The following is a 24,731-nucleotide window of genomic DNA, read 5'->3' as shown; positions in this document are numbered from 1 at the left end:
GTTTGCCACGAACAAGGTAGAATCTTGTTTATGTCATACTTGATGACGAAAGCTATGCCTCTAAACATTTTTGAGTGATGGTTTCCAATATCTGGATTGTGTTATGAATCAAAAATTTTGCTTAATGATTCATGTTCCCCTTGGAAATCAACTTGTTCAAAGACATCCATCCTAAATCTACTCAAGTGAACGTGTCTCTTTTTGACTCATGCAAACAGATCAAGGAAACTTCTCCAGAAAAATGCTTTTTCAACAATAGTATTAAGAGGAGAAGAAGTTTATCTATGTTAAAATTGTATAATTTGGGGGGGGGGATGCAATGTTGTATGTTTAAATAGTTACCAAGCACTTACTATGCACTCCCACTGTTATTTCACCATTAAATTTTACCTAATATTATAGTAGTATTTCACCAATAAACCCTTGAGATACATTGCATAGAAATCTTCATTTAGAAAGCCAATAAGATAATCAACAGTCTGCCATGTTTGATGTGTATTCCTGCAAATAAAGAATAGCCACCAGGGGGCTGAGGTTGTAGCTCAGTGTTAGAGCACTTGTCTAGTACTTGTACGGCACTAGCTTCCATCCTCAGCAAGACATAAAAATAAACAAAATAAAGGTATTGTGTCCATCGACACACACACACAAAAAGAATAGCTACCAGAGCTCTTCAACATCTCATGATTGCACAAAATGAGAGAACTGGACTCATTAATGTGTGGGAAATAAATTATGGTTGAGGAAGCTTATTCCCCTTGTAGTGTAATTATCATATTGCTATTAGGCACACTGGATCCTCCATTGATTATGCTTGTGCAAGTTATTTTACATTTCTGAGTTTCAGGTTTTTCATCTTCAAATGGAGATTACTTACATACATTAGAAATATGGTAGACAACAATGCCTGGCATATGTCCAGTGTATACAAGGTGCTTAAATAAAAATGGGAGGTTATCATTAACAGAATGATGTTTCCTGTGCTCAACAGTCTGAACCATGTTGGAAAACACTACAGACAGCAATTTTGGCCTAATTCAAATTCAACTTTAAGATCTGAAATCAGAATGCCAAAAAGATATCTGTACTTCCATGTTTACTGTAGCACTATTCACAATACCCAAGTTATAGAATTAACCTAAGTGTTTATCAACTGATGAGTGGATAAAGAAATTGTGATAAACATCAACAAAACAGAGTACTGTCAGTCCTATTTTTTTTAAAAAAGAGGAAATTTTTGGCTTTTTGGAGAAACTGTTAAGCCAAACACAGAAAGAAAAATATCACTTGTCTCACTTATTACATGTGGAGTCTGAAATAATAGCTCATAGAAGCAGAAGGTAGAACAGTGCTTACCAGAAGCTGGGGATTTGAAAAAATGGGGAGATGTTGGTCAAAGGGTACAATGTTTCAAGTAAACAGGAGAAATACATGATAAGTATTTGAGGTGATGAATAATACCTTAATCAGCTTGATTCAATTATTCTACCTTGGATGCATATGTCACAGCATCACTTTGTATTCCATAAATAAATACAAGTATCATTGTCAATATCCACTAAAAACTAAATGCAACTTTAACCTCAAAATGTGATTTTTAAGAAATCAGGTTCACACACCAGTAAAGATCTTCTTTTTGTCCCTTGTACTGAAACAGGGTTCAAGCAGTACAGGCATGCTTAATTACTCTTGGAAGACTAACATCCTCTCCCCTTTCTTCTTTTAGGAAGACATAATCAGGAGTCCACCCGGCTCACATCCTCATCACTCCTCATTCTTCCCTCTCCTCCCTCTCCTCTTCTCTCTCTCTTGTTCATAGAGATCAGGACATGGTCCCAGATCTGCACCTCCTCTCCCATCTACTCTCAACACAAGATGAGGCTGGGCAGTTGAAGACTTTGCAAGGGTGGATCAATGAAGGCTTTCAAGTTTTGCAAGATTTACTCTGGGTTGGCAGCAGCAAATCATTCAGTGTCCCTTAAATACACAATTTTTTCCTGGAAAGGGAGAATAAAGAAGAGTGCTTGTATTTGGTAGGATAAGACAAAGAGAATCATTCCAGTTCCTTTCCTCTACCCGCATTCTGGCTGTATAAAACAGACTAACAATTAGTAAAATTAAAAAACATGTTCATCTCATGGTGACATCCTGCTGTACATACATCAGTTATTGATGGCTAAGAACTGTCATTGCTCACACATACTTATTAGTCTTTCTACCCTAAATTAAAAATGCTATAAAGTTCTAAGTGTCAACACATTAAACATTTTTTAGTAAATGTAAAGTTGATAACAAAAATAACACTATTAAAAAACTGCAGGAATGTTTTCATATTGGAGTGATATGGGACAAAAACTGAGAAATACAGAAAACAAAACAATGGTGTTGAATTGAAACTCTGTCCTCAAATTTAAATCTGAAGGTCATGAAATTTTTCCCTTAAAATATTTCTGAATAAGTTGGTTCTGATAAAGGAATCTCATGTACTTCTTAATGAATACTTTTCACAAAGATATCTCATTTAATTCTGGTTATATACAATGAATAAGATATTACTACCTACCCTATTTTACAGATACAAAAACTAAGGCTTGGGGAGATTATGTATACTACTCAAAATCATGCTGCTACCAAATATTAGCAAGATTTGAATAAAACCTTTGGAAAAAGATAGCATCATGACTTCTAGAAAAAGATAGTGAAGTCGGCCTTTGGTGTTAAAACCAGCACTCACTAGTGTTGTGTCTCTTAAGCCAGACTCTCTGTTGCCTTCAAGAACAGAACAGACTAGCAAACACTAAGAAGGAATGCCCTTGAGAAAAATGAGTTATTGTTTAAAAGATTTGAACAGTTTTGATCAAGAAGATCAGTCACTGCCTGGAGGAAAGAAAGTAAAGTAGGAAGAGTGCCTGATGAGTAAATGAGAAATTTGTTTATAATAATAAACATAACAGCTACTGCTGTTAAGGAATAATCTCTTTTGGACATGTTTCTAGACACTTTCCATGGATTGGTTAATTTATTCTAAAGTTGGGAAGAGGTTGATCATTCCTGGGGTCTGGCCAGAATATTTACATGTGCTATGCAAATGCATGGGAAATTAGAATCCAGAACAAAACAGATATCTGCTGCTGGTTTTCAGAAGGAGCTGACTAATACACAGAAAGTCACCTGGGAAGACAACTCTCATCTTAAGATGCTATGGGCCTCAAGATGCAAAATGTCACCTGTCTCATCTCAGAAGCATGATGGCCTGCTTCAGAGGAGCAGAACCTTTGAAGGAAGTTAGGGAAATGCCTGCCTACCCATTGATTCAGGTACATGTCTGAATTTAAGAGTCCAGGGCAGGGGTGGTGGAATAAGCAAAGTAGAACAACCCAGCCAGAGACAACAGGGCTAACTGGAATCTAAAACCCAGACCAAAAGCTAAGAATTGCTAAAGGGACTGAGAAAGCTGCCAAACCTGGCAGTGATCCCAGCCAGACCCAACATATGCCAATGTCAAGGCAGTTGATCCAGTATTCAAACCAAATAGTTCCAATAGATCTAACCTCAATCACATCCAAAGCAACAAGAGCCTTACTAATCCTACTTCCATTTCTATGAAGCCTAGAATTACTACTAACAACAACAACAAAAAAGCACTGGTTTCTTTCTATTGTTTTTTTTTTAAAGAAATTGTGTGTGTGTGTGTGTGTGTGTGTGTGTGTGAGAGAGAGAGAGAGAGAGAGAGAGAGAGAGAGAGAGAGAGAGAGAGAGAGAGAAGGAAATTTTTTTAATGTTTATTTTTTAGTTTTCAGCAGACACAACATCTTTGTTTGTATGTGGTGCTGAGGATCGAACCCGGGCCACATGCATGCCAGGTGAGCGCACTACCACTTGAGCCACATCCCCAGCCCTCTTTCTATTGTTTGTTCTGCATTGTTAACCACTGTTTCTGTAGACAACAGCAATAGAGAACCTTTTTTTAAATACCTGAAGTTTTCTATGCCTATGTCAAAGCAAACACGTGGGAAAGAATTAGGAAGCAGCCCCTGCCTGGTAGATAACCTTGAAAGAAGAGACCAGGTTCAGGAGTAAGTGGAGGCAAAAACTGGTAAGACCAAGGAGATCACATTTCTCACATTGACAGAAAAAAAGGGGGAGGTGGTAATTTGAAGATAAAACTCAGAGGGATCCAATCAGGAGCAGGCCATGGGCCCCTATATATACAAAAGAGACCCTATCCAGGAAAAGCCAGAGAGAAGCACCATGAGCCCTAGGAGCCACCACCCTGCTTGGAGCTGGCACCTTCTCCAACCCCTGATCTATTTGATGGGGCCCATGAATTCCCAGTGTGGTTTAGGGTCCACAACAGCCATTGAGCCAGGAGTAAAACCAATGAAGGAGACAGACCATTCTGCAAGACAGCTTCCTTTCCCCTTTGCTAACAAATGGGTGTTGGTATCACTTACTAAAAGGCATAAGAAATAAATCAGGACTATATCCATGAGTTTCCTCCCAGTAGTAAGCTACAAAGCAGGTATCATTCCAGAATCCATTCTGACTCATGAAATCTTTCCTACTCATGCTTAAATATATTGTGTATTACTGTGTATTATTAATATTCTAAACATTTACATAATGTCATTTCATTTGTCATTTCATCGTGTGTTTTATAGACATGGAAACTAAGTACTAAACTACCTTTTTTATTAGAAAGAAGAAACAACTTTTCACTAATAAAAAATGAAGTTATTAAATTGGATTGAAAAAAAGGAAATTCACAATCTAGGTCTGATGGGATGACTAATACACCACTTCTCAAAAGACTTCTGTACTCCCAGACCATGGAGCGCTGGGAAGTGATGCACAGTAGCAGACCATTTTATAGTATTTCTACCGTACAGACACAATAATAGATGGAAATTACCTCAAGAGTACAGATTACAATAAGATATAGTGAAATAAGTCGGAAGTGGTAAATTTGAGTGTTTATTACATGAGTTTTTAATATGTTATTTAATTACTTGCTTACATAATTTAATTTTTAATAGAAGCTGTATTTAACCAGTGTGCAAAATTTTTGATAACAATGGGCTCTTCTGAGTAGATAAGAGCTGGCTCTAGCACACCTCTGGGAAATGAAAAAACTCCCAACTCTGAAGTGTCTCCATAAATTTCAGCTATTTATCACACTGTTGCTCACATAAAACTGACTATATCACTGGGTCTATTTTCCAACTTGTACTAGAAGACCAAGGTGACTTCAGTTTATCTAGACTTTACATGAGGATATTAGAATATAGCTCCAACTACAATAGGCATAAGATTCAGGCTTAAATAGCAGCAACAGTTATATAATTCTTTATTTTAAAAGTTTATTCTAAGAACATTTTGTAGTTGTTAAAGATATTAAGTGATTAAACTCCAAGATATAAAGGCAACTGTGTAAACTTGCACGTTTAGAACAAGCACCTTTAGAAAGCCAAAAATTCGCCATCTGATAATTTATAATAATGTACCTTGGAGGCACATGAAATTCATTGCTATAGAATCTCTCAAAGCCAAATCTTGCCTGTGATGTTTTAAAAAGAGTTGGATAACACAAGGGCCAATAATAATAGGTTTTAAAAGACCTAATGGTATCCCATGCTTCAGGGTGTAAGGTGATCCGTTGAAGAGCCAGAAAGGAACTGCCTGCCCTCCCTATTACTTTCTGCCCAGCACATATAACATTTCACAAGTGAAAAGGTGAATGACAAAGGCAATTTCAACTTTCCTCTGAAGTACAGAGATCTACTGATAAAATGAGGAGCCCTATCAACTCACTAGCTGTGTTCCACATCCAAATACTGTGGAAGGTCAGTACTAATATCAGGACCGATTTCAAGCTACCACGAGATACTGGCCTCCAAAACTCATCTGTTTGTAATTTTGACTCTGCCTACAGTTCCAAGAACTGCAGTGGTAGAAAGCATCCTCACAGTACTCATCCTTCCTCTTCTCTTCACAAATACAATGACATTTGAAAACACAACACACTTTTTTACCTCTTTACATTCTTACCTCTTTATACCACCAACCCCACGATTAAAAAAAAAAAAAACAAAAAAAAAACTCCCAATTGTTTAAATTTCATTTTATGTGAGAAAGAGTATTATTATATATGATATACAAGAGGGACTTCAATTTGAATTGCCTTAATTTCAAAAATATGGGTTGTTTAAAATGAAATACATTTTAACATCAGCTATTAAAATTATTCACCCTGTAACCTTTTCAGTCATTAAACAACCTTTTTCTTCAAAAACCATTTTTTTAAAAACCAGTAAATAAAGCAGAGACACGCAAAAACCAAAACATTTCCTGTCAGCAGCAATATTCCAGGTAACAGTAGAACCATTAAATTGTAGTAGGAATGTTCCAGGTTAGATTACCTTTTGTGATTTTTCTTTTTAAAATAGGGATTGAACCCTGGGGCACTTAACCCCTGAGCCACATCCCCAGCCCTATTTTGTATTTTATTTTGAGACAAGGTCTCGCTGTGTTGCTGAAGGCTTTGCTAAGTTGCTGAGGCTGGCTTTGAACTCGTGATCCTCCTGTCTCAGCCTCCCAAACCACTGTGAAATTTCTTTACAAAGAGCATTTCTATTCTATTTATTTGTTTGTAACCAGTTTCCCTTAAGAAATATAACTGAAAAGTTCATTTGTAGTAAGCTCTCTTCCAACTTTTTACATTAACACTAAATCAGAAAACCCCATTTCTGGAAGCAGAGTGGCTGAGCTGGAATTCGGTCTACACGATTCTCTCAATCCACCTTTTCCATGACAACATGTTCATGTTCTGAAAGTGCAACTGAACACAATTAAATAGAACCTCCCATATCTACTCATTTCTCTTGACACTAAACAAGATAGGAAGAATGGAAGTACAGACCTAGTTCTACCACCCCAGTGCTTAGCAACTCTGCCCACCACACCTTCATTTTCCATGCTTTATGGAAATTAAATTCTCCTTTCTCAGGCTGCACCCAATCATGAAATTTATTTAAAACAAAGAGAATAATCCAGAAGATAGCACTTTTATCAGGAAACTCTCATAAATGCAATAAAGTATGAATAGGACATAGTGCCTTCCCTACTATTATATAATTGGGTTAATAACCCATCCTGAATACTTATTTTCCCATGATTATAACCTATGAAAAGAGAAGTTGTTTTTTTTTTAAGTAGTAAAAAAATTATTGAGTCTTACTTTATGAAGTGATCATTTATAGGCCGGATGCTGTCACACACCAAGAAAACACCTCATTCCATGAGATTTCAAGGCATTTATCATATCTTACTATATTCTCCTAATTCTGGTAAACCATCATGTTGAAAAATACTACCTGAGGTACTCAGGATATATAAGCTTCCTGATGCATCTGAAAAATGTGGTTGGATCATCATAGTTATTACCAAACCTTATCAGTCCATCAGAAGAGATATATATGGAGCAAGCCAGGCACCATGGCTTTTTCAGCCTACAGTAGCAGTGAAATCCTTCCAGCAAGTCTATAAACTGCCCCCCTGGATAAAAAGTATCATGAGATGACTGTGGCATATGAACTTGGAAAAGGAAGAAATGTGGAGGAAAAGATGACGAGAAGTGGAAGAAAGTTGAGACAGGTAAGAGAAAGCAGCAGCCAGTGGCCCTTCATTACCATTATCAGGGCTGGTAAACATCCTACTTGCACTGGAGACTGTCTTCCCAATGTCAGCCAGAGACCGGAGGTTGGATTTCTTGGTTTGATGACGGTGCTTCCGGAGCAAAGTATAGGTCACCTTATCCTTAAGGTCAGGTTTCAAGAGGCCTGTCTCAATCTGATGGTCAACAATCATCTCTAATACAAAAAGAAAATGAAACAAAAATAAAACTTAATCATGAAACATGAATTTTTTACTCCAGCTTCATGGTGGTCACCCTCAAATTTAATATCAATATACTAACTTCCTACTTTATGTAAAGGATAAAGATACAAGGTACAGGGATACTGGTTTTAATGAGAGTTATAAATATTCTAGTAATAATTGTATGTTTGGGAAGGCAAAATTATCTTGTTCATTATCCTTCATCCAAGTTGAGCAATTTCACATAAATTACATTCTACTTCTATGAGTTAATAATTTACATTTTCATCTAAAATAAACTGGAAAATTTTCATGCACTATTATGTGTTAGAAATATTAATGGTATGAAAAACTTAAGAATGTGTAAATTTAAAAGTAAGATTAAACTTTAATTTTTTTAATTTTTTAAAAAATTTAAATCTATCTTTCCAAATTCCCCTAAGAGGTTATGTTTTCTTTACAAGAAAAAGAGAGAGAGAGCTGGGTCTGGGGCTCAGTACATGTGAGGTACTAGGTTCAATCATTGGCATTGCATAAAAATAAAATAAAGGCACACTGTCCATCTACAACTACAAAAAATATATTTTTTAAACAAGAGAAAAGGAAACAATAGTTTCTTAATATCAAGTCATCTGAACACCAATTAATTAAATAAAAGAGTAACTTTGAAATTATCCTTTAATCTCTTCTAAGGCAGGCTTTTTTCCCATTTTTTTATTGGAACATTATAGTTGTACATTATGGTGAGATTTATTGTTACATATTTGTACATGCACGCAATGTAACAGTATAATTTGGCCAATATCATTTGTCAGTATTTCCCCCTTCCTTCCTTTCCCCCCACCATCCCTTTCCTCTACTCTAACAGAAAATAAGAAATCCTCTTTCTCACAAGTAAAACATGTTAATAGTATAACATAAATGTATCCAGGTGCATCTTACTTTAACATCTACATGACAGGATATTTTATTTCTACCCTGAATGAGATTGAAGACCAAAAAAATCACAAAATCTGTGCAATATTGGCAGGAAGCTACCTCACTACAAGCAAATAGTGTTCTGCACTGAGCCAGAACAATATATCCCATACCAACATTTTTGGATACATAGATGCATCTAACACATATCCATATTCCCCTCTTGAGCAAGCATCTCAATATACAAAAGTAAAAAGAGAACAAGTTATTCTTCTGCAAAAGTCTGACAAGAAAACTAATGGGTCCTAGTTGGATAATAGCATCTCCCACGATTCCCACCCCTGTAAAGAGAAGTCGCAGATTTTCAAGGGGCTTTTCTTGGGCATAATTGTACTTCTCATACATCCATCTTTATAGCAAGTACTCATAGATTTGGTCTCACAGTCTATAGCAAGAAACTGACATTTACAATGCACAATCAATTATTTGGAAGTCAAGCAGAGGCTAAATCCAGGATTTTCCATCATGTGCCTTACACAGATGCCATAAATGTCATGTAACACTGGACCACTTGGTAGGATGCCTGGGCAAGACAGGAAGAGTTTCTCTTGTGGATGTTTTGGTTTGACAGTGGCCTTTAGCTCTGAGTATTTTTAACTACACAAACCCCACTCAGTAAAAATCTCAGAACTGATCCTGTAATTACAATTATCCCTCTGTTGAACAGTAAAATAATTAGGTGCCTACAGAACACAACCCTTCTTCTTTCCCTTTAAGCTTTGTTCCATGTGGAAAGTCCATTTTACAGAAGAACCATAAAATTTAAAAAAAAAAAATTTAAAAGAAAAAAAAAACAGCCCAGCATATCAGCTGCAAGTGTTATCAAACTCCTACTCTAATTCCAGGGTTGTGGATTAAAGTTTTTCTTATCTACCATTCCTGGCAGAGCCTCCCTCTATTCTTGCTTTCCCTTAAAATCACAAACCAATCCATATGCATACACAGCCTGCCCTGTTACTAATGTCTGGAAATCACCAGTTAGAACAGGTTAAAACATCTGTGTGGCTTATGCCCTTCATTAAGTTTCCATTAAAATGGTCTACATTATAGGAATCTCTTTAAACATAAACTACGAAACTTTTCAAAGGAAAGTGGGGGCAGTAACATTTTACAGCTACACTGAAATTAAGCCTTCAGTGTTCAAAATCCCACAGACGCTACCAATTGGGAGAAAAAGTGCCAGCTCCAGATGATAGCAGAGCTGAAAGCTGAGCAAGAGTTCAAGCTCTTAGACAAAGACACATTAAGGGAAAAACACTTCAGACCAATATCCCTGATGAACATAGACGCAAAAATGCTCAATGAAATTCTGGCAAATTGCATACAAAGATGTATTAAAAAAAATAGTGTACCACAATCAAGTGGGATTCATCCCAGGGATGCAGGGTTGGTTCAACATACAGAAATCAATAAACGTAATTCATCATATTAATAGACTTAAAAACAAGAATCATATGATCATCTCAATAGATGCAGAAAAAGCATTTGACAAAATACAGCACCCTTCATGTTCAAAACACTAGAAAAACTAGGGATAGTAGAAACATACCTCAACACTGTAAAAGCTATATATGCTAAACCCAAGGCCAGCATCATTCTAAATGGAGCAAAATTGAAAGCATTCCCACTAAAAACTAGAACAAGACAAGGATGTCCTCTTTCACCATTTCTATTCAACATCATCCTTGAAACTCTAGCCAGAGCAATTAGACAAAAGAAAGAAATTTAAGGGATACAAATAGGTAAAGAAGAATTCAAACAATCACTATTTGCTGATGACATGATCCTATAGATCCCAAAAAATTCCACCAGAAAACTTCTATAACTAATAAAATAATTCAACAAAGTAGCAGGATATAAAATAACACTCATAAATCAAATGCATTCCTATACATCAGTGATGAATCCGCTGAAGAGAAATTAGGAAAACTACTGCATTCACAATAACCTCAAAAAATAAAAAATAAAAAAATACCTGGGAATCAATCTAACAAAAGAGGTGAAAGACCTCTACAATGAAAACTACAGAACACTAAAAAAAGAAACTGAAGAAAACCTCAGAAGATGGAAAGATATCCCATGCTCTTGGATAGGCAGAATTAATATTGTCAAAACGGCTATAGTACCAAAAGCCAATATGATTCTGCAACATGTTCACTCAGAAAAATGAGAAATTACATGCCATCTATGTATATCAAAGTGCATAAATGCATTCTACTGTCATGTATAACTAATTAAAACAAATTTTAAAAAACTAAAGAGCTCAATGCAATTCTTATTAAAATCCCAATGACATTCTTCATAAAAATAGAAAAGGCAGTCATGAAATTTATTTGGAAAAATAAGAGACCCAGAATAGCTAAAGTAATCCTTAGCAAGAAAAGTGAAGCAGAAAACATCCCAATAACAGACCTTAAACTACAGAACTATAGTAACAAAAACGGAATGGTATTGGCACCAAAATAGACTTGTAGACCAATGGTACAGAATACAGGACACAGAGACAAACCCATATAAATACAGTTATCTCATACTAGACAAGGGTGCCAAAAACTTTCTCTGGAGAAAATATAGCCTATTCAACAACTGGTGCCAGCAAAACGGGAAATCCATATGTGGCAAAATGAAATTAAACCTCTACCTCTCACCCTGCACAAAAATCAACTCAAAATGGATCAAAGACTTAGGCACTAGAACAGAGACCCTGTGGCTAACAAGAAAAAAATAGGCCCAAATCTTCACCATGTCGGCCTAGGATCTTACTTCCTTAACAAGACCTCCTAAAGCACAAGAAGTAAAATCAAGAATAAATAAATGGGATGGATTCAAATTAAAAAGCTTCTTCTCATCAAAGGAAACAATAACCTGAGGAGAAAACCTACAGATTGAGAGGAAATCTTTTCTACATCACCTCCAATAAAGCGTTACTCTCTAGAATATATAAAGAACTCAAAAAACTTAACACCATAAAAACAAATAACCCAATCAATAAATGGGCTAAGGAACTGAACAGACATTTAACAGAAGAAGAAATACAATTGATCAACAAATATATGAAAAAGTGTTCAAAATCTCTAGCAATTAGAGAAATGAAAATCAAAACTACTCTAAGATTTCATCTCATTTTTGTCAGAATGGCAATCATCAAGAATATAGTCAATAATAAATGTTGATGAGGTAAAAAAGGTATACTCATACATTGCTGGTGGGACTGCAAATTGGTGCAGCCACTATGGAAAGCAGTATAGAGATTCCTCAGAAAATTGGAAGTGGAACCACTATTTAACCAGCTATCCCACTCCTTGGTTTATACCCAAAGGAATTAAAACCAGCATACTATAGTGATGCAGCCACATCAATGTTTGTAGCAGCTCAATTCACAATAGCTATACTATGGAACCAACCTAGGTGTCCCTCAATAGATGAATGAATAAATATAATGTGGTATATATACTCCATGGAATATTACTCAGCTTTAAAGAGTGAAATTATGGTATTTGCCAGTAAATGGTTGAAGTTAGAGAAGATCATGCTAAGTGAAATAAGCCAATCCCACAAAACCAAAGGCCAAATGTTTTCTCTAATATGCAGATGCTAATTCACAATAAGGTAGGGGGCACTAGGGAAGAACAGCATTACCTTAGATTAGGTAGAGGGAAGTGATGGGAGGGGAAGAGAGGGGAAATGTGGGGCTAGGAAAGATAGTAGAATGAAACAGACATTATTACTGTATGTATATATGTGACCACATGACCAATATGATTCTGCAACATGTACACACAGAAAATTGAGAAATTGCATGCCATCTATGTATATCAAAGTACATAAATGCATTCTACTGTCATATATAACTAATTAAAACAAATTAAAAAAATAAAGAGTTCAAGCTCTTATTACACAGGTGAGAAAAGAGCGGGCTAGAGAGGTGCTGGTCCACACATGTAGACTCACTAGAGGCAAAAAAAAAACAAAAACAAAAACAAAAACAATAAAACCAGTTTTTTTGACTCACAGTTTAGATCTTTCTCCAGGTCACATGTTTTTATTTAGATTTAAAAAGAAAACTCTAGACAAGAAAAGAATCAATACATGCAGAACTTTTGCAAACCAAGAGAAAGATGTGAGGGGCTGGGGATGTGGCTCAAGCGGTAGCGCGCTCCCCTGGCATGCGTGCGGCCGAGAACTAAAAAAAATAAATATTAAAAAAAAAATTCTCTCTCTCTCTCTCTCTCTCTCTCTCTCCTCACTCTCTCTTTAAAAAAAAAAAAAAGAAAAGAAAGATGTGATGCAACAGAAAAATGGCCAAAGGTCACAAATGACTTCTTAAAAGCAATACAAAGGGCCAAAAAAATACGCAAATACTCAACTTCAAGATTAAGAAAGACAATTTAAACAAATTTATGCAAATTAAACCAATTATGAGGTATTTTTTTAATCCACCAAAGTGATAAAAATTAAAAAGACAAATCAATCCCCCATGGTATGAAGGGTGCATGCAGCAGGCAATTTTATGCATTAATGATAAAGTGACTAGGACACTTTCTTGAAGATTGTTTCACAAATACATATCAAAACCTTTGAATATGTTCAAAGCTTCTGAACATTCTACCATTAGAAATTCATACCAAGAAAATAATCTAACAATTTCACGAAACTATAAGAAATATCTTTGCTTCTTTTCTTTACAATAAAAAATTTGAAGGCAATTTAAACACCCAATAATAGATTATTAAACACTGTGTGATAATACTGTGTAATTTTAATACATTAAAATTACATTCAAATTTAATAACATGGAAAAATATTGTTATGTTTTAAAATGAGGCAGTATGTGGACTGAGGTTGTAGCTCAGTGGTAGAGCTCTTGCCTCACATGCTTCAGGCACTGGGTTCGATCCTCAGTACCACATACAAATAAGTAAATAAAATAAAGATTTCTTTTTTTAAAAAAATGAGGCACTATGATTCTGCTTTGTGAAATAAATTATAGATGCATAAACGGTTGCATAGAAAAAATGCTGAGACGCAGGTACAGTGGTGCATGACTATAATCCCAGCAAGTTGGCAGAGCTGTAGCCAGAGGATCACAATTTCAAGATCATTCTTAGCAACTCTGCCTCAAAAAATAAAAAGGGATGGGGATATAGTTCAGTAGTATCTGAACTATATTTAGTACCTTTACTAAAATAAATAATGTGTGTGTGTGTGTGTGTGTGTGTGTGTGTAAATGAAAAGAAAAGAAAGCAGGCAAGCAACCTGAGAAGATAGATCTGAAAATTAGTTGAGTGGGTATTTCTATTTTTGTGGGTTACATTTTTCTGTATTAGTTTAAAATAAGCATATATTCGTTTTGTAATTAGAAGAAACAATAGAAATAAAGTCATTTTGAAAATATAAAAAGGTGTGAAAAGCAAGAAGCAACAGAACTCACACATCTGCCAACATGCACAGCTCAGGAATGCCTTTACATACAAAATGAGCTCCAAAAATAGAGGTACATTTCCCTGATCCATTTTTTATCATAATAGAATACCTGAAATGGCTTATAATGTTTTTAACTTAGAAGGGAAGGAAAATTCCCATGGACTTGGCTTCAAATATGAATGACACTCGTTAAATGTAGAATTATGATGATGATGCTAATAATAAAACTATTAAAATAATCCATGAAAATGTTTTACCCTTTATGATACTTTTTTAAAAAGATAAGTTTTTCTATTAGCATGCAGAAGGGGTTCTTCATGGAAAAAGCACATAGAGGTCCTGAGAAGAATCAGAATTAGGCTAAATTTTTGTTTCTTTTTTTTTTTTTTTGGTAAGTATGAGAAGTGACACCTGCTTAAATAGTCACCCGCCACTCATAGCCCCCATGCATCTCAAGGCCCCTCCTATGGCACTGCCTTTGAGCTCAGGGTGGGAAGCCTCTGAGAGGCAGACTGATGAGACGTGGTAGCTGGTGGACTGCAAAGAAGAATAAGCAGCATACTATTGTTTTTTGATATTTGCTATCATAGTTGCTATTAGTTTTTCATCTTATTTTTGAAATAAAATTGGAGTGTGGGGGGAGATGCATCTTAAGACTTAGCTGTGAATAATTTTCAACTGAAAATTATAGCATGATTCAGGATTTGGGAACAACTCCATTTTACCCTCTGCTAGAAAGGATTTTTTTCTTAACTAAATGACTATAACTCTTCAAATTACTGTTCCATCTTCTGTCATTTTAAACTAGATAAAATAGGACCTTTTATTCTTCATGTTTTACCCTCCAGAAGGTTTTGATTCTCTCCAAGGATCTGTAAGTCTTTGTTGTTAGCCAGTTACACTCTTTCAAGCAAGCTTTCTTCCCATGCCTGCAAAACCAGCCTCTTCCCCCTTTCTCCCTTTGTTTTGCTCATGACATGTGATTTGCCTCTGAACTGTATGTCTGTATTATTAGCTCCAGAATGACAGCGCTGGCTCTCTGCCTACTTGCCCCAGGGACTGTGGAGCAAACATATTAGTGAAGGATGATACCTCAAAATGACCCAGTGGTGTCTAATTTTAACATGTAATGACAATTTTTAAAGTAAATGCATGGAGGTTAGGGAAAAGGTTCACAGTTGATAATAAAAGGTAATGGAAAATTAATGCAAGAACATAAAATGCTTCGATTAACCTTTCTTAAATGCAGTAAATATCAGAAGTTCTCTCTGTGGCCATTGGCTAAAGAGGTTCCAATTTAATGTGGAATCTGTCTTCTACTACATGTAAAGGGGTCAATTAGCTGCTGAAGACCAGAAGCTCCTTAAGCTCTTTCTGGTGCTGAAGACCCCAAAGACAGCTTTAAAGAAAAGCTCCCATGTGTAATTCCACTTTGACTTTCATCTCCTGTTGATCAGCTCCAGGCATAGTCAAGAAACTATGCAACCATTTCCAGCTCTGTCTGCCACACCATTTGGAATCTTTTTTCCTGCTCATGAAATCCCTGAGCATCTATTTAACCTGACTCGGTCTTCACTCAGCCCTCTGCCAGGTGACATGTAAAAAGATCTAGATAATTAAATTGTAACAAATACATCTAATGATCTCATTTTATTCTCATAACAACTCTGCTTCATCCTGCTTTTATAGATTAATAAGACTGCACAAGAGTTAAATTACTTGCTTTATCCTTGGTCACCCATGTCAGCAGAGGTAAACTTTAATTAAAGCCCCCCCTCCCAATTTTAAATCCATCATCTTTCCTGTGATGTCATTCTATATCTCATGGGATTGATACACGATACCTTCCAGAGAATGTGCACATGTTTATAGAGGACAAACCCTGGGCTCGATGGAATGAATCTTTAAATGGTAGAATTTCAGGCAGAGAAATTTCACAAGTTCTTGGTGATACAAATAATACTCAGCAACAATGTGAACTGACTCAGTCACTAACCCAAAAGGTCCTACCTGCTCGCTGCCTTCATAAGCTTTCTCTATACACAGCTAAAAAGCTTGACATCCAATGCAGGACCCAGACTATTTCCCTTTTTATAGAAGATTTAAGCTCCATTTTGCAGATGCTGAAACTGAAGTGCACAGAAGCTCGATGCAACGTGTAGGTCAAAGAGTTCTAGAAATTTAATGTGCCAACTTCTGGTCTGATAAGACCAAAGATGGGTGAGTGAGAGAGTCTACTCAAAATATTAATCTTGTGCCAATAAGTGAATTAAATTAATACAAATCTATAAATAAATAGTACAATCCTAAATATAAGGAAAAATAATATAAAAAATGAAAAGCATGAAAGAGAAGATTGGAAAATAAATCAGGAAGAAAATATTTCCAAATGTTAACAATGGTTTTGACTAGAGACATATTACAGAAGACATTTTATTTTTTTATCTTTTTTGGGGGGTGAAGAGGGGTACCTGGGGTTGAACTCAGGGGCACTTGACCACTGAGCAACATCCCCAGCCCTATTTTGTATTTTATTTAGTGATGGGGTTTCACTGAGTTGCTTAGCACCTCGCTTTGCTGAGGCTGGCTTTGAACTCACGATCCTCCTGCCTCAGCCTCCCAAGCCACTAGGATTACAGGTGTGTGCCTCTGTGCTCAGCTACATTTTTCTTTTCTGACTTTCAACTTTTCTACAATAAACCACACTAATTTCACAATGTGGAAAGGAAAAGATTGTTATATACTATTCAACTCTACTTCCACTAGTAGGCCTCTGCATTAATGTAGACTCATGACTTGTGAAGGCAAAATAGTAATAGGAACCTAAACAGTATACTTACCCACCAACTGTGGGAGAGAAGAAGCCTCCTGGTCAAGCATGATCGATCCTTTCTCCATACATGTCCTAAGCTCAAATAAGCTGTGTAGGGACAACGTGGCCACATGGGGCTTACTCCACCTCTCCCCACCTTGTTCCACTTTTTCTTCAAACTTAATCCATCTAGAAAGATGAAAATAGTGAATAATAATTAAAATTGCTCCAACTTCCTCTAGAAATAGCAATGTCAACCCCTCCATTTCCACTCTTACCAGAACTTTCTTTTTTATGTCTCATTTTGTAAAGTTTTAATAGCTTACTCTATCATTTATTGCATTACCTTCTGGAATACACCCAGAGTCATAGACCACTCCTCACCCTACAGTTAGAGAGAATAAAAGTAACCAAAAAGAGACAAAACATCTTTGTTTTTATACCTGCCCACATGTAACCATGAAAACACCAAGAATGATTTTATTTTTTATTTTTTTTATTTTTGTATGGTGGTAAGGATTGAACCCAGTATCTCACACATGTTAGGCAAGTGCTCTACCACTGAGCCACAACCACAGCCCCCAAGAATGATTCTTTAACTAAACTTTTTAAATAAGGTAGAAAAATATGCATCTCAAAATTCTCCATGTGGATAGAACCTACAATGTATAAAAATAGCCACCACCATGAGGATCTTATTGAGACTTCACAAGGCAGGTTCATGTAAGGTAAAATATTAGTGATGAACCAATATTTATCTCAAACAGTTGGAAACCCTGATGTGTCAAGTGGTGAAATGAACATAAAGTTTCCCTTTGTGGATGCTTAACAGAGGGTCATCATGTTTGCTGTGTCTTTGTTTATTTCTCAGCTAACAAATGCTCCCTCTCATTGAGATTCTAACAGAAGCTTTCGCCTGCAAGTCTGGTTCCATGTGTGTTTAAAAATATACAAGCTCAGTGAAAAACAGATCTACTCTGATAATAACAGATCTTCTATAAACCTTAGCAATGGAACAAACAGCCATAGCTGCTGCTTTCTAAGACTCCTAGACATTTTGATAATACGGCAATATTCAGAAACAAAAAGTTCAGGTAGAGCAAAGCACATTTGGTAGTTTTTATATCCCATACATTACACATGGACTGTCGTACACTGTTAAAGGAAACAGAAAAGCATCTTTGATTGCTATACATCACCATCCAAATGAACACACTGCTTTGTTTTATTCAAACATTATGAAAGATACTGGATAAAAGAAAGAGGGAGTTAAAAATTGTTTTTCCTACATTTTTCACCCAAAGGGTTAATGATTGAAAAAATGTTTTCCTAGAAAAAGCTAAACACTCACCTAACTCACCAAAGATGAGAACAAAGGGCAGAGAACAGAGGAAACTCTATATAAAGTATTATTTATAGAACTCTTACCAACCCCAAAGGAAAGGGAAACACACATCAGGAGAAACCGAGTGAAAATAGATCAAGCGATCAACCACAAAGCCAGATAATATTTAGAATTTAATCAAGACTAACACAAATATGATTCAGAAGTATTCTGCCATATTCAAAGACTCTCCCTCCATGCTCCTGTCATGAAGCCCCAGAGAGCCAGGCAATTCCTGTGTCAGTGGTAACCCCATCCCAATCTCACTCAATTCTAAGACCCCTGCTTTTTCCCCTTATATCCCACACCCCAAAAAAGGTAAGCAGTGGAGATTTTTAAATGTTTTCCCCAAGATTTAAAAGGTCAACAACAACACCAAAGAGGCTCTGAAATTCAGAATGAAACCTAGTTTATTTCTACAAGAGTGGTTGACTCACACTCCAGTAAAGAATCAATGAGTCCTAATACTCTTGCATGCATGTTGGTGTGCGTATATGCACACCTGTGATTGAATTAGCACTTCTTCATTTTGGTTTGAATGAGAGCCAGAGAAATAGAAGGGGCTAGGAGAAGAAAAAAATGACAGTTTTACATCACACACTTATAGAATTCTATGGGTGTAACCAAAACAATAAGAGGTAATTAGGTAATCAGGGTTATTTCAAGAATAATCATTTTATGCAATATGATACATTGGTTAACTTTAGGTATAACATTTTTTCCAACTTGTTCATAAATTCTTTAACCATGTTTTTTGGTAATGGTTGTGGGAACTGTATTTACATCTGAGGTTATAATTTATTGCCCAAGTTCAGGCTCCAGTAGACAGAAGATTTCATGGTATATGAAATCAAGTCAGGGTTACATAGAGTTATATAATTTATAGAGAGTGTAGTGACTCCTCATTTTCTATTTCTAAGTATATTCTTATTAAATTACAGGTAGATTCTTTGGTGGTAGATTCAAGCCCAAGATGAATGACAAGAATCAACTAGAAATTATTTTAAATGAAATATCTTATATGTCCTCATTACCCTAATATCCTTACTAAATGAGTGTCTCCTTTCTATTAATTTCCATCAACCTGTACTGCTAAACCTGTTCCTTAAAAGAAAACTATACATCACTGATGTCCAGTATTTGACAGTGGTTCTTTTCTGCCATTACCCTTGCTATGGTATAAATGTTTATGTTCCCTGACATTCATATGTTGAAATCTTACCCCCAAGGTGATAGTATTAGGAAGTACTTTGGAAGTACTTTGATCAGAAGGGTGGAGTCCTTGTGATTGGGATTAGTGCCCTTATAGAGAGAGTCCCAAGTAGACAGATAGCCTCTTCTACTATGTGAGGATACAGCTAAAAAGGCACTTTACATGAGAAAGTATCACCCCTCAGACACTACTGCTGCTGTGGCCTTGATCTTGGACTTCCCAGCCTTCAGAACTGTGAGAAATACATTTCTGTTATCTATAAGCTACCCAATCTATGATATTATATTACTGTAGCCAAAAAAGGCTAAGCCAATCCTCAACTGCCCAAACAAAATAAATTTAATAAAATTTTTGTTAAAAAAAGAGAAGCAAAATCACTGGATTCCTTTGTGGCTGCCTCTTATGCATTCCTCTCCATAGTTAACAGTGTAAGGAACCTGATTGAACTTAAAATATGAATTTGAAGACATTTTAAAAGTACATTTTAAAAATTAGAAATCATAAATCCCAACTAAGTTGGACTTACAAAATAGCATTACTCACCCTTCTGGATTATACTAGCCCTTTAGGTCAAGATTTAACCATAAACGAATGGAAACATAAAGTCTTAAAACTAGCCTTTGCTTAAAATCTACATTCCTAAGGGATAAGTATTATCTCAGCTCAGCAACTACTTCACTTTGCCTTCAGTAAATATTGAGAGCTGTGATGATGTCATATTATAGCACAGCTAACAGCATAACGGAACCCTGGGATAAGGCCTATGAAATTCCTTCAGAATGTACTATCTCAAGTGTTCAAGGAACAATTATACTTTCAACATATTCATTTAAGCACAAAAGAATGGTGTGCCCATATAAACAGATTGTTTGCAGATAGTTTCATTCTGGAAACTGCACGCACTATATCTATCTACCTCACATACCAAGGACAAACTTGTGGGGAAAAAAAAAAACTGAACACTACTCAATTCAAATCAGAAGCCATTAAAAAGAAGGCTAAGGCAAAAGACCAAAGTTCAGCCTGAGTGCCAATGAATCTGTAAAGGTGCTTTATAACCATGCAATTATGTTTTTTAAAAAAAACAGACGTTTTTATTGTAGAGTGTACTAAAAGCCACTATGTACCCTTCATAATGACTATGAGTAACCATATATTTGGAATAAGTTTCTGACTTTTCCTCTTGTTTCAGTACTTGACATATTACAGGAAAATTAATTTCAAAAGTTGGCTTTTTAAATGCTTGCAATTACAAAACCGTTGTACCCTTGGAGGGGAGTTTATTAGGTGAAGTTTATTTATTCCAAAGTCTTAGAAGAATAATGATAAAGTACTTTCCAGTTTACCACACTTTGAGTGACTGCCAACCAAACAGCTTTTCACTCGTTTGTTGAAGAAACAGAAGGTCCACTGGGAATCACTGGATTTTGCAACTTTCCAATCATATGATTAAATATAATTAAGAAAAGACAAGACCTCTAACTTAAAAACCTTCCAGTTTTACAGTGGAAAATAGACACGACCTTTGCACTAGAATATAACCCAACTACATAAAACTACTGAAATGATACTAAATTTCTTGCTAATTAATAAATGCCTCATTACATATAAAAGAAGTCGATGCTAGTACATACCTGGGATAAAGTATGATTTTAAGGAGAATTCTTAAGTTTCTAGATGGACTGTAAAAATTATTGCATATAATTATCTAGATGTAACTACATATAATTACATTCTGATTAGAATTCTCAAGCCTTTTTCTTACAGAAAAAAAAAATGGTCTCAAATGGAATTTCCCAGAGTAATTCAGTACAAAAAGAGAGAAAGTGTAGATTGGAAAGAAAGTGATCCATGTCAAAATCCACAGGGTCAGTGTACCTTCTGATGTGTCATGACCGTGACCTTAAATTAGGTTTCCCAGAGGTGAGTCAGGTCAATCAGCCGAAACACAAATAGGTGTTCCCTTGTGCTGTCCCACTGGACATGAAACATCAACACCCTTTCCCTTTGTTGGCTCCTATCTGTTGAAACTGTGACAGCTTTTCTTTTTACCCAGGTTTGCCAGCACTGTTTGAGTTATGCTGGATAAGTGATCTTTAACACATTCACTTAACAGTAGTGAATTCCAGCACTGTCCATCTGAAAATTTACTGAAGCAAAGCCAAAAAACAATAATCACATTTGCAGATATATTCCTAGCTCAAAGAAATAAAGAGTTGGGGGGAGAGGGGGGGAGTCCCTTCCTCCAGTTGTTGGGCCATCACCAAATCTGGGCCACAAATTATTCTTTTTACCCACTTGCTTCATGAACCCACTAGCTGATACCTAGGTTCTTAACAAGAAGCAAGACTTCTGTACCATTTCCAAATGATTTGATTTTAATCACTGCTATCTCAGTGAATGTCATTTTTATAATGAGCAAACATTCAGAAGTACTCTTTTAAAAAAAGAGTCACATTCCTTGCCATTCCATTGATAAGATGCATTTGTGGGGTCTGATAAGTCTATCCTTTGTGCAGTGTTCAACTTGGGCTCTGTTTTGGAAGAGTCGCTGAAAATTCAAAGTTCTAACTTACAGGAAAAAGAAGAACAGAGACAGGATGTGAAAAGATGGGTGGGTGGCAGATAGAATTGACTGTTACTTTAAACTCCATATAAGTAAAAACTTCTCTTGTTCATAGTACTACATGACTACTGCACCTTATAAGACTTAAATAGGGCATCTCCCCTATTACTGGAAACAATCTCCTTATTGTTTGAGGCACAGGGCCAACCTGAAATTCCTGAAGTAGGATTCAAACCACAGTAATGCTGAGGCTCCATGTAGAATATTCTCAGTCAAATCAAATCAGTACCAACTGAAAAGTATAGAACCTAAAAAGGAAAAGTAGGGGGGAATTGTGTTCTGTGGAGTATAGACTCCATAGAAACTGCATTAAGCTGGAGAAGTATGAAAGGTTAGCTCTCCTTGGAATACAACATTCTACCACCTGTGAGTGTAGCCCAGTGGTAGGGCACCTTCTTAGCATTCATGAAGCCTGAAATTCAAACCCCAGCCCTCTCCCCGCAAAACATGTCTATCAACTGAGGTTGTTGCAGGACAGAATTCTCAAATTTTTTTTAAAATCAGAAAAAGATTCATGTCACATCTTCATATATAAAATGAATTCCTTCTAAGCAAAAGCTTTTTTATTAGTCTGGTAGGTTGGAGAACTTTTAATAGGGGAAAATAAATTATCATGTCTGGGAAATGGACATCACAAATAGAAGTCAAATTACCACAAAAAAACATTCTGAAGTAAAGACTGCTTAAAATCTGAACATTTCTGGAAGCATAATCATTTCCAAACCTTCAGAGAATTTAGATGGAGCAGCAAACTAAGGATCAAGGCTCTATTTCTCTTTTCATTCATTCTATTAACCTATATTTCTTGAGCATAAGTATGTGCCAGGTAGTACCTAGCACTAGGAATAGAGTGATAAACAAAACAACTGCCCTCACAGAACTTTAGTTCTATTGGGAAAGGACAATAACAATATACATAATACGCCAAATGGTGACAAGTGGTAAAAACTAAAGTAATGATGAGCAAGTGCTAGGAAGTGTTGAGGGAAAGTTTCAACTATAGATAGGGCAGCCCTGGGAAGATAATATTTGAATGAAGACCTGAAGGAGGGGAAATGAATTCTGCAGGTAACTGTGGTGGTACATGGCAGGAAGAGGGGACAGCAAGGGCAAAGTCCTTGACAGAGTAGAGCCTGACAGGCCAGTGGGGATCAAGCAGACTGAATAAGGAGAAAGAAAAGAGGAGATAAGGTCAAAGAGACCAGGGTGGATAGCTCATGAGGGAAGTAAGGGCTGGTGCAGAGAGACCAACTAGGTGGAGCCACTCACAGTAATCTAGGTGCAAGATGGTAGCCTGCGCCAAGGTCATGGGAGTACTGAAGGTGAAATGTGGTAAGACATCTGAATATCTGAGTACCTTTAAGGGAGAAACAGAATTTGCCAGTTGATCAAATAGCAGGTAAAGGGAAAGACAGGCATCAAAAAAGACCAACATTCTGGCTGACACAACTAGAAGAGTAAACTATTTACTGATGTGGAGAAATCTGTAGGAGATGCAGATCTGGAAACATGGATTTTGAGACTCCCAATAGTTCCAATTATATTTAATTCCAATTAAGTAAGGAAAGAAGTCTAGCTTAGAGATAAAAATGCAGGTGCTATTCACACATTGATGAAGTAGTTTAAAACTTTAAACAAAGGTCTTCTTCTGCTTTATCAGTGATATGCTAGGTACCTTGGGGCTGTTGTTCCACAAGCATTCATCATTCAGAAAGAGAGAAATTATAATAGAATTCCAACTTTGGCCAATTAATATGTCTAAAAAACCATTATATCCAAAGTGGTTATTTCTTTTTTTTTTTTTTGCAGTCAGGATTACATTTATTTATTTTTTTTATTGGATGTTCACAACATTACAAAGCTCATGACAAATCATATTTCATAGATTAGAATCAATTGGGTTATGAACTCCCATTTTTACCCCAAATACAGATTGCAGAATCACATCGGTTACACATCACATTTTTACATACTGCCATATTAGTGACTGTTGTATTCTGCTACCTTTACTATCCTCTAATATCCCCCCTCCCCTTCCCTCCCATCTTCTCTCTCTACCCCATCTATTGAAATTCATTTCCCTCCATGTTTGTTATCCCATTCCCCTCGTAAACTCTTATATATAATTTTGTATAACAATGAGGGTCTCCCTCCATTTCCATGTGATTTCCCTTTTTTTTTTCTCCCTTTCCCTCCCGCCTCATGTCTCTGTTTAATGCTAGTCTTTTCTTCCTGCTCAGCCTCACTGTTCTGCTCTTAGTTGCTCTCATTATATCAAAGAAGACATTTGGTATTTGTTTTTTAGGGATTGGCTAGCTTCACTAAGCATAATCTGCTCTTTCAAAGACGCCTCAAAGAAAGAAAACTACAGACCAATATCTCTAATGAACCTAGATGCAAAAATCCTCAATAAAATTCT

At 36.1% G+C, this 24,731-nt stretch overlaps 1 protein-coding gene across 1 annotated transcript in view; it reads right to left on the bottom strand.

Annotated features, from left to right (window-relative positions):
* The window catches only part of LOC308631641 (electrogenic sodium bicarbonate cotransporter 1-like), a gene marked incomplete at both ends in the record, with an annotated part of 236,068 nt that overhangs the window by 73,594 nt on the left and 137,743 nt on the right, over window positions 1-24,731 (bottom strand). Inside the window, 2 exon segments of the mRNA XM_081263022.1 lie at window positions 7,716-7,868; window positions 17,118-17,278. Coding sequence (XP_081119148.1) covers window positions 7,716-7,868; window positions 17,118-17,278 — 314 coding nt within the window.

Source organism: Spermophilus citellus (genome assembly GCF_964194105.1).
Source record: "Spermophilus citellus genome assembly, chromosome: 12".
Taxonomy (NCBI): Eukaryota; Metazoa; Chordata; class Mammalia; order Rodentia; family Sciuridae; genus Spermophilus; species Spermophilus citellus.
The sequence above is the reverse complement of the archived record's forward strand: the minus strand, read 5'-3'. Positions and strand labels throughout refer to the sequence as shown.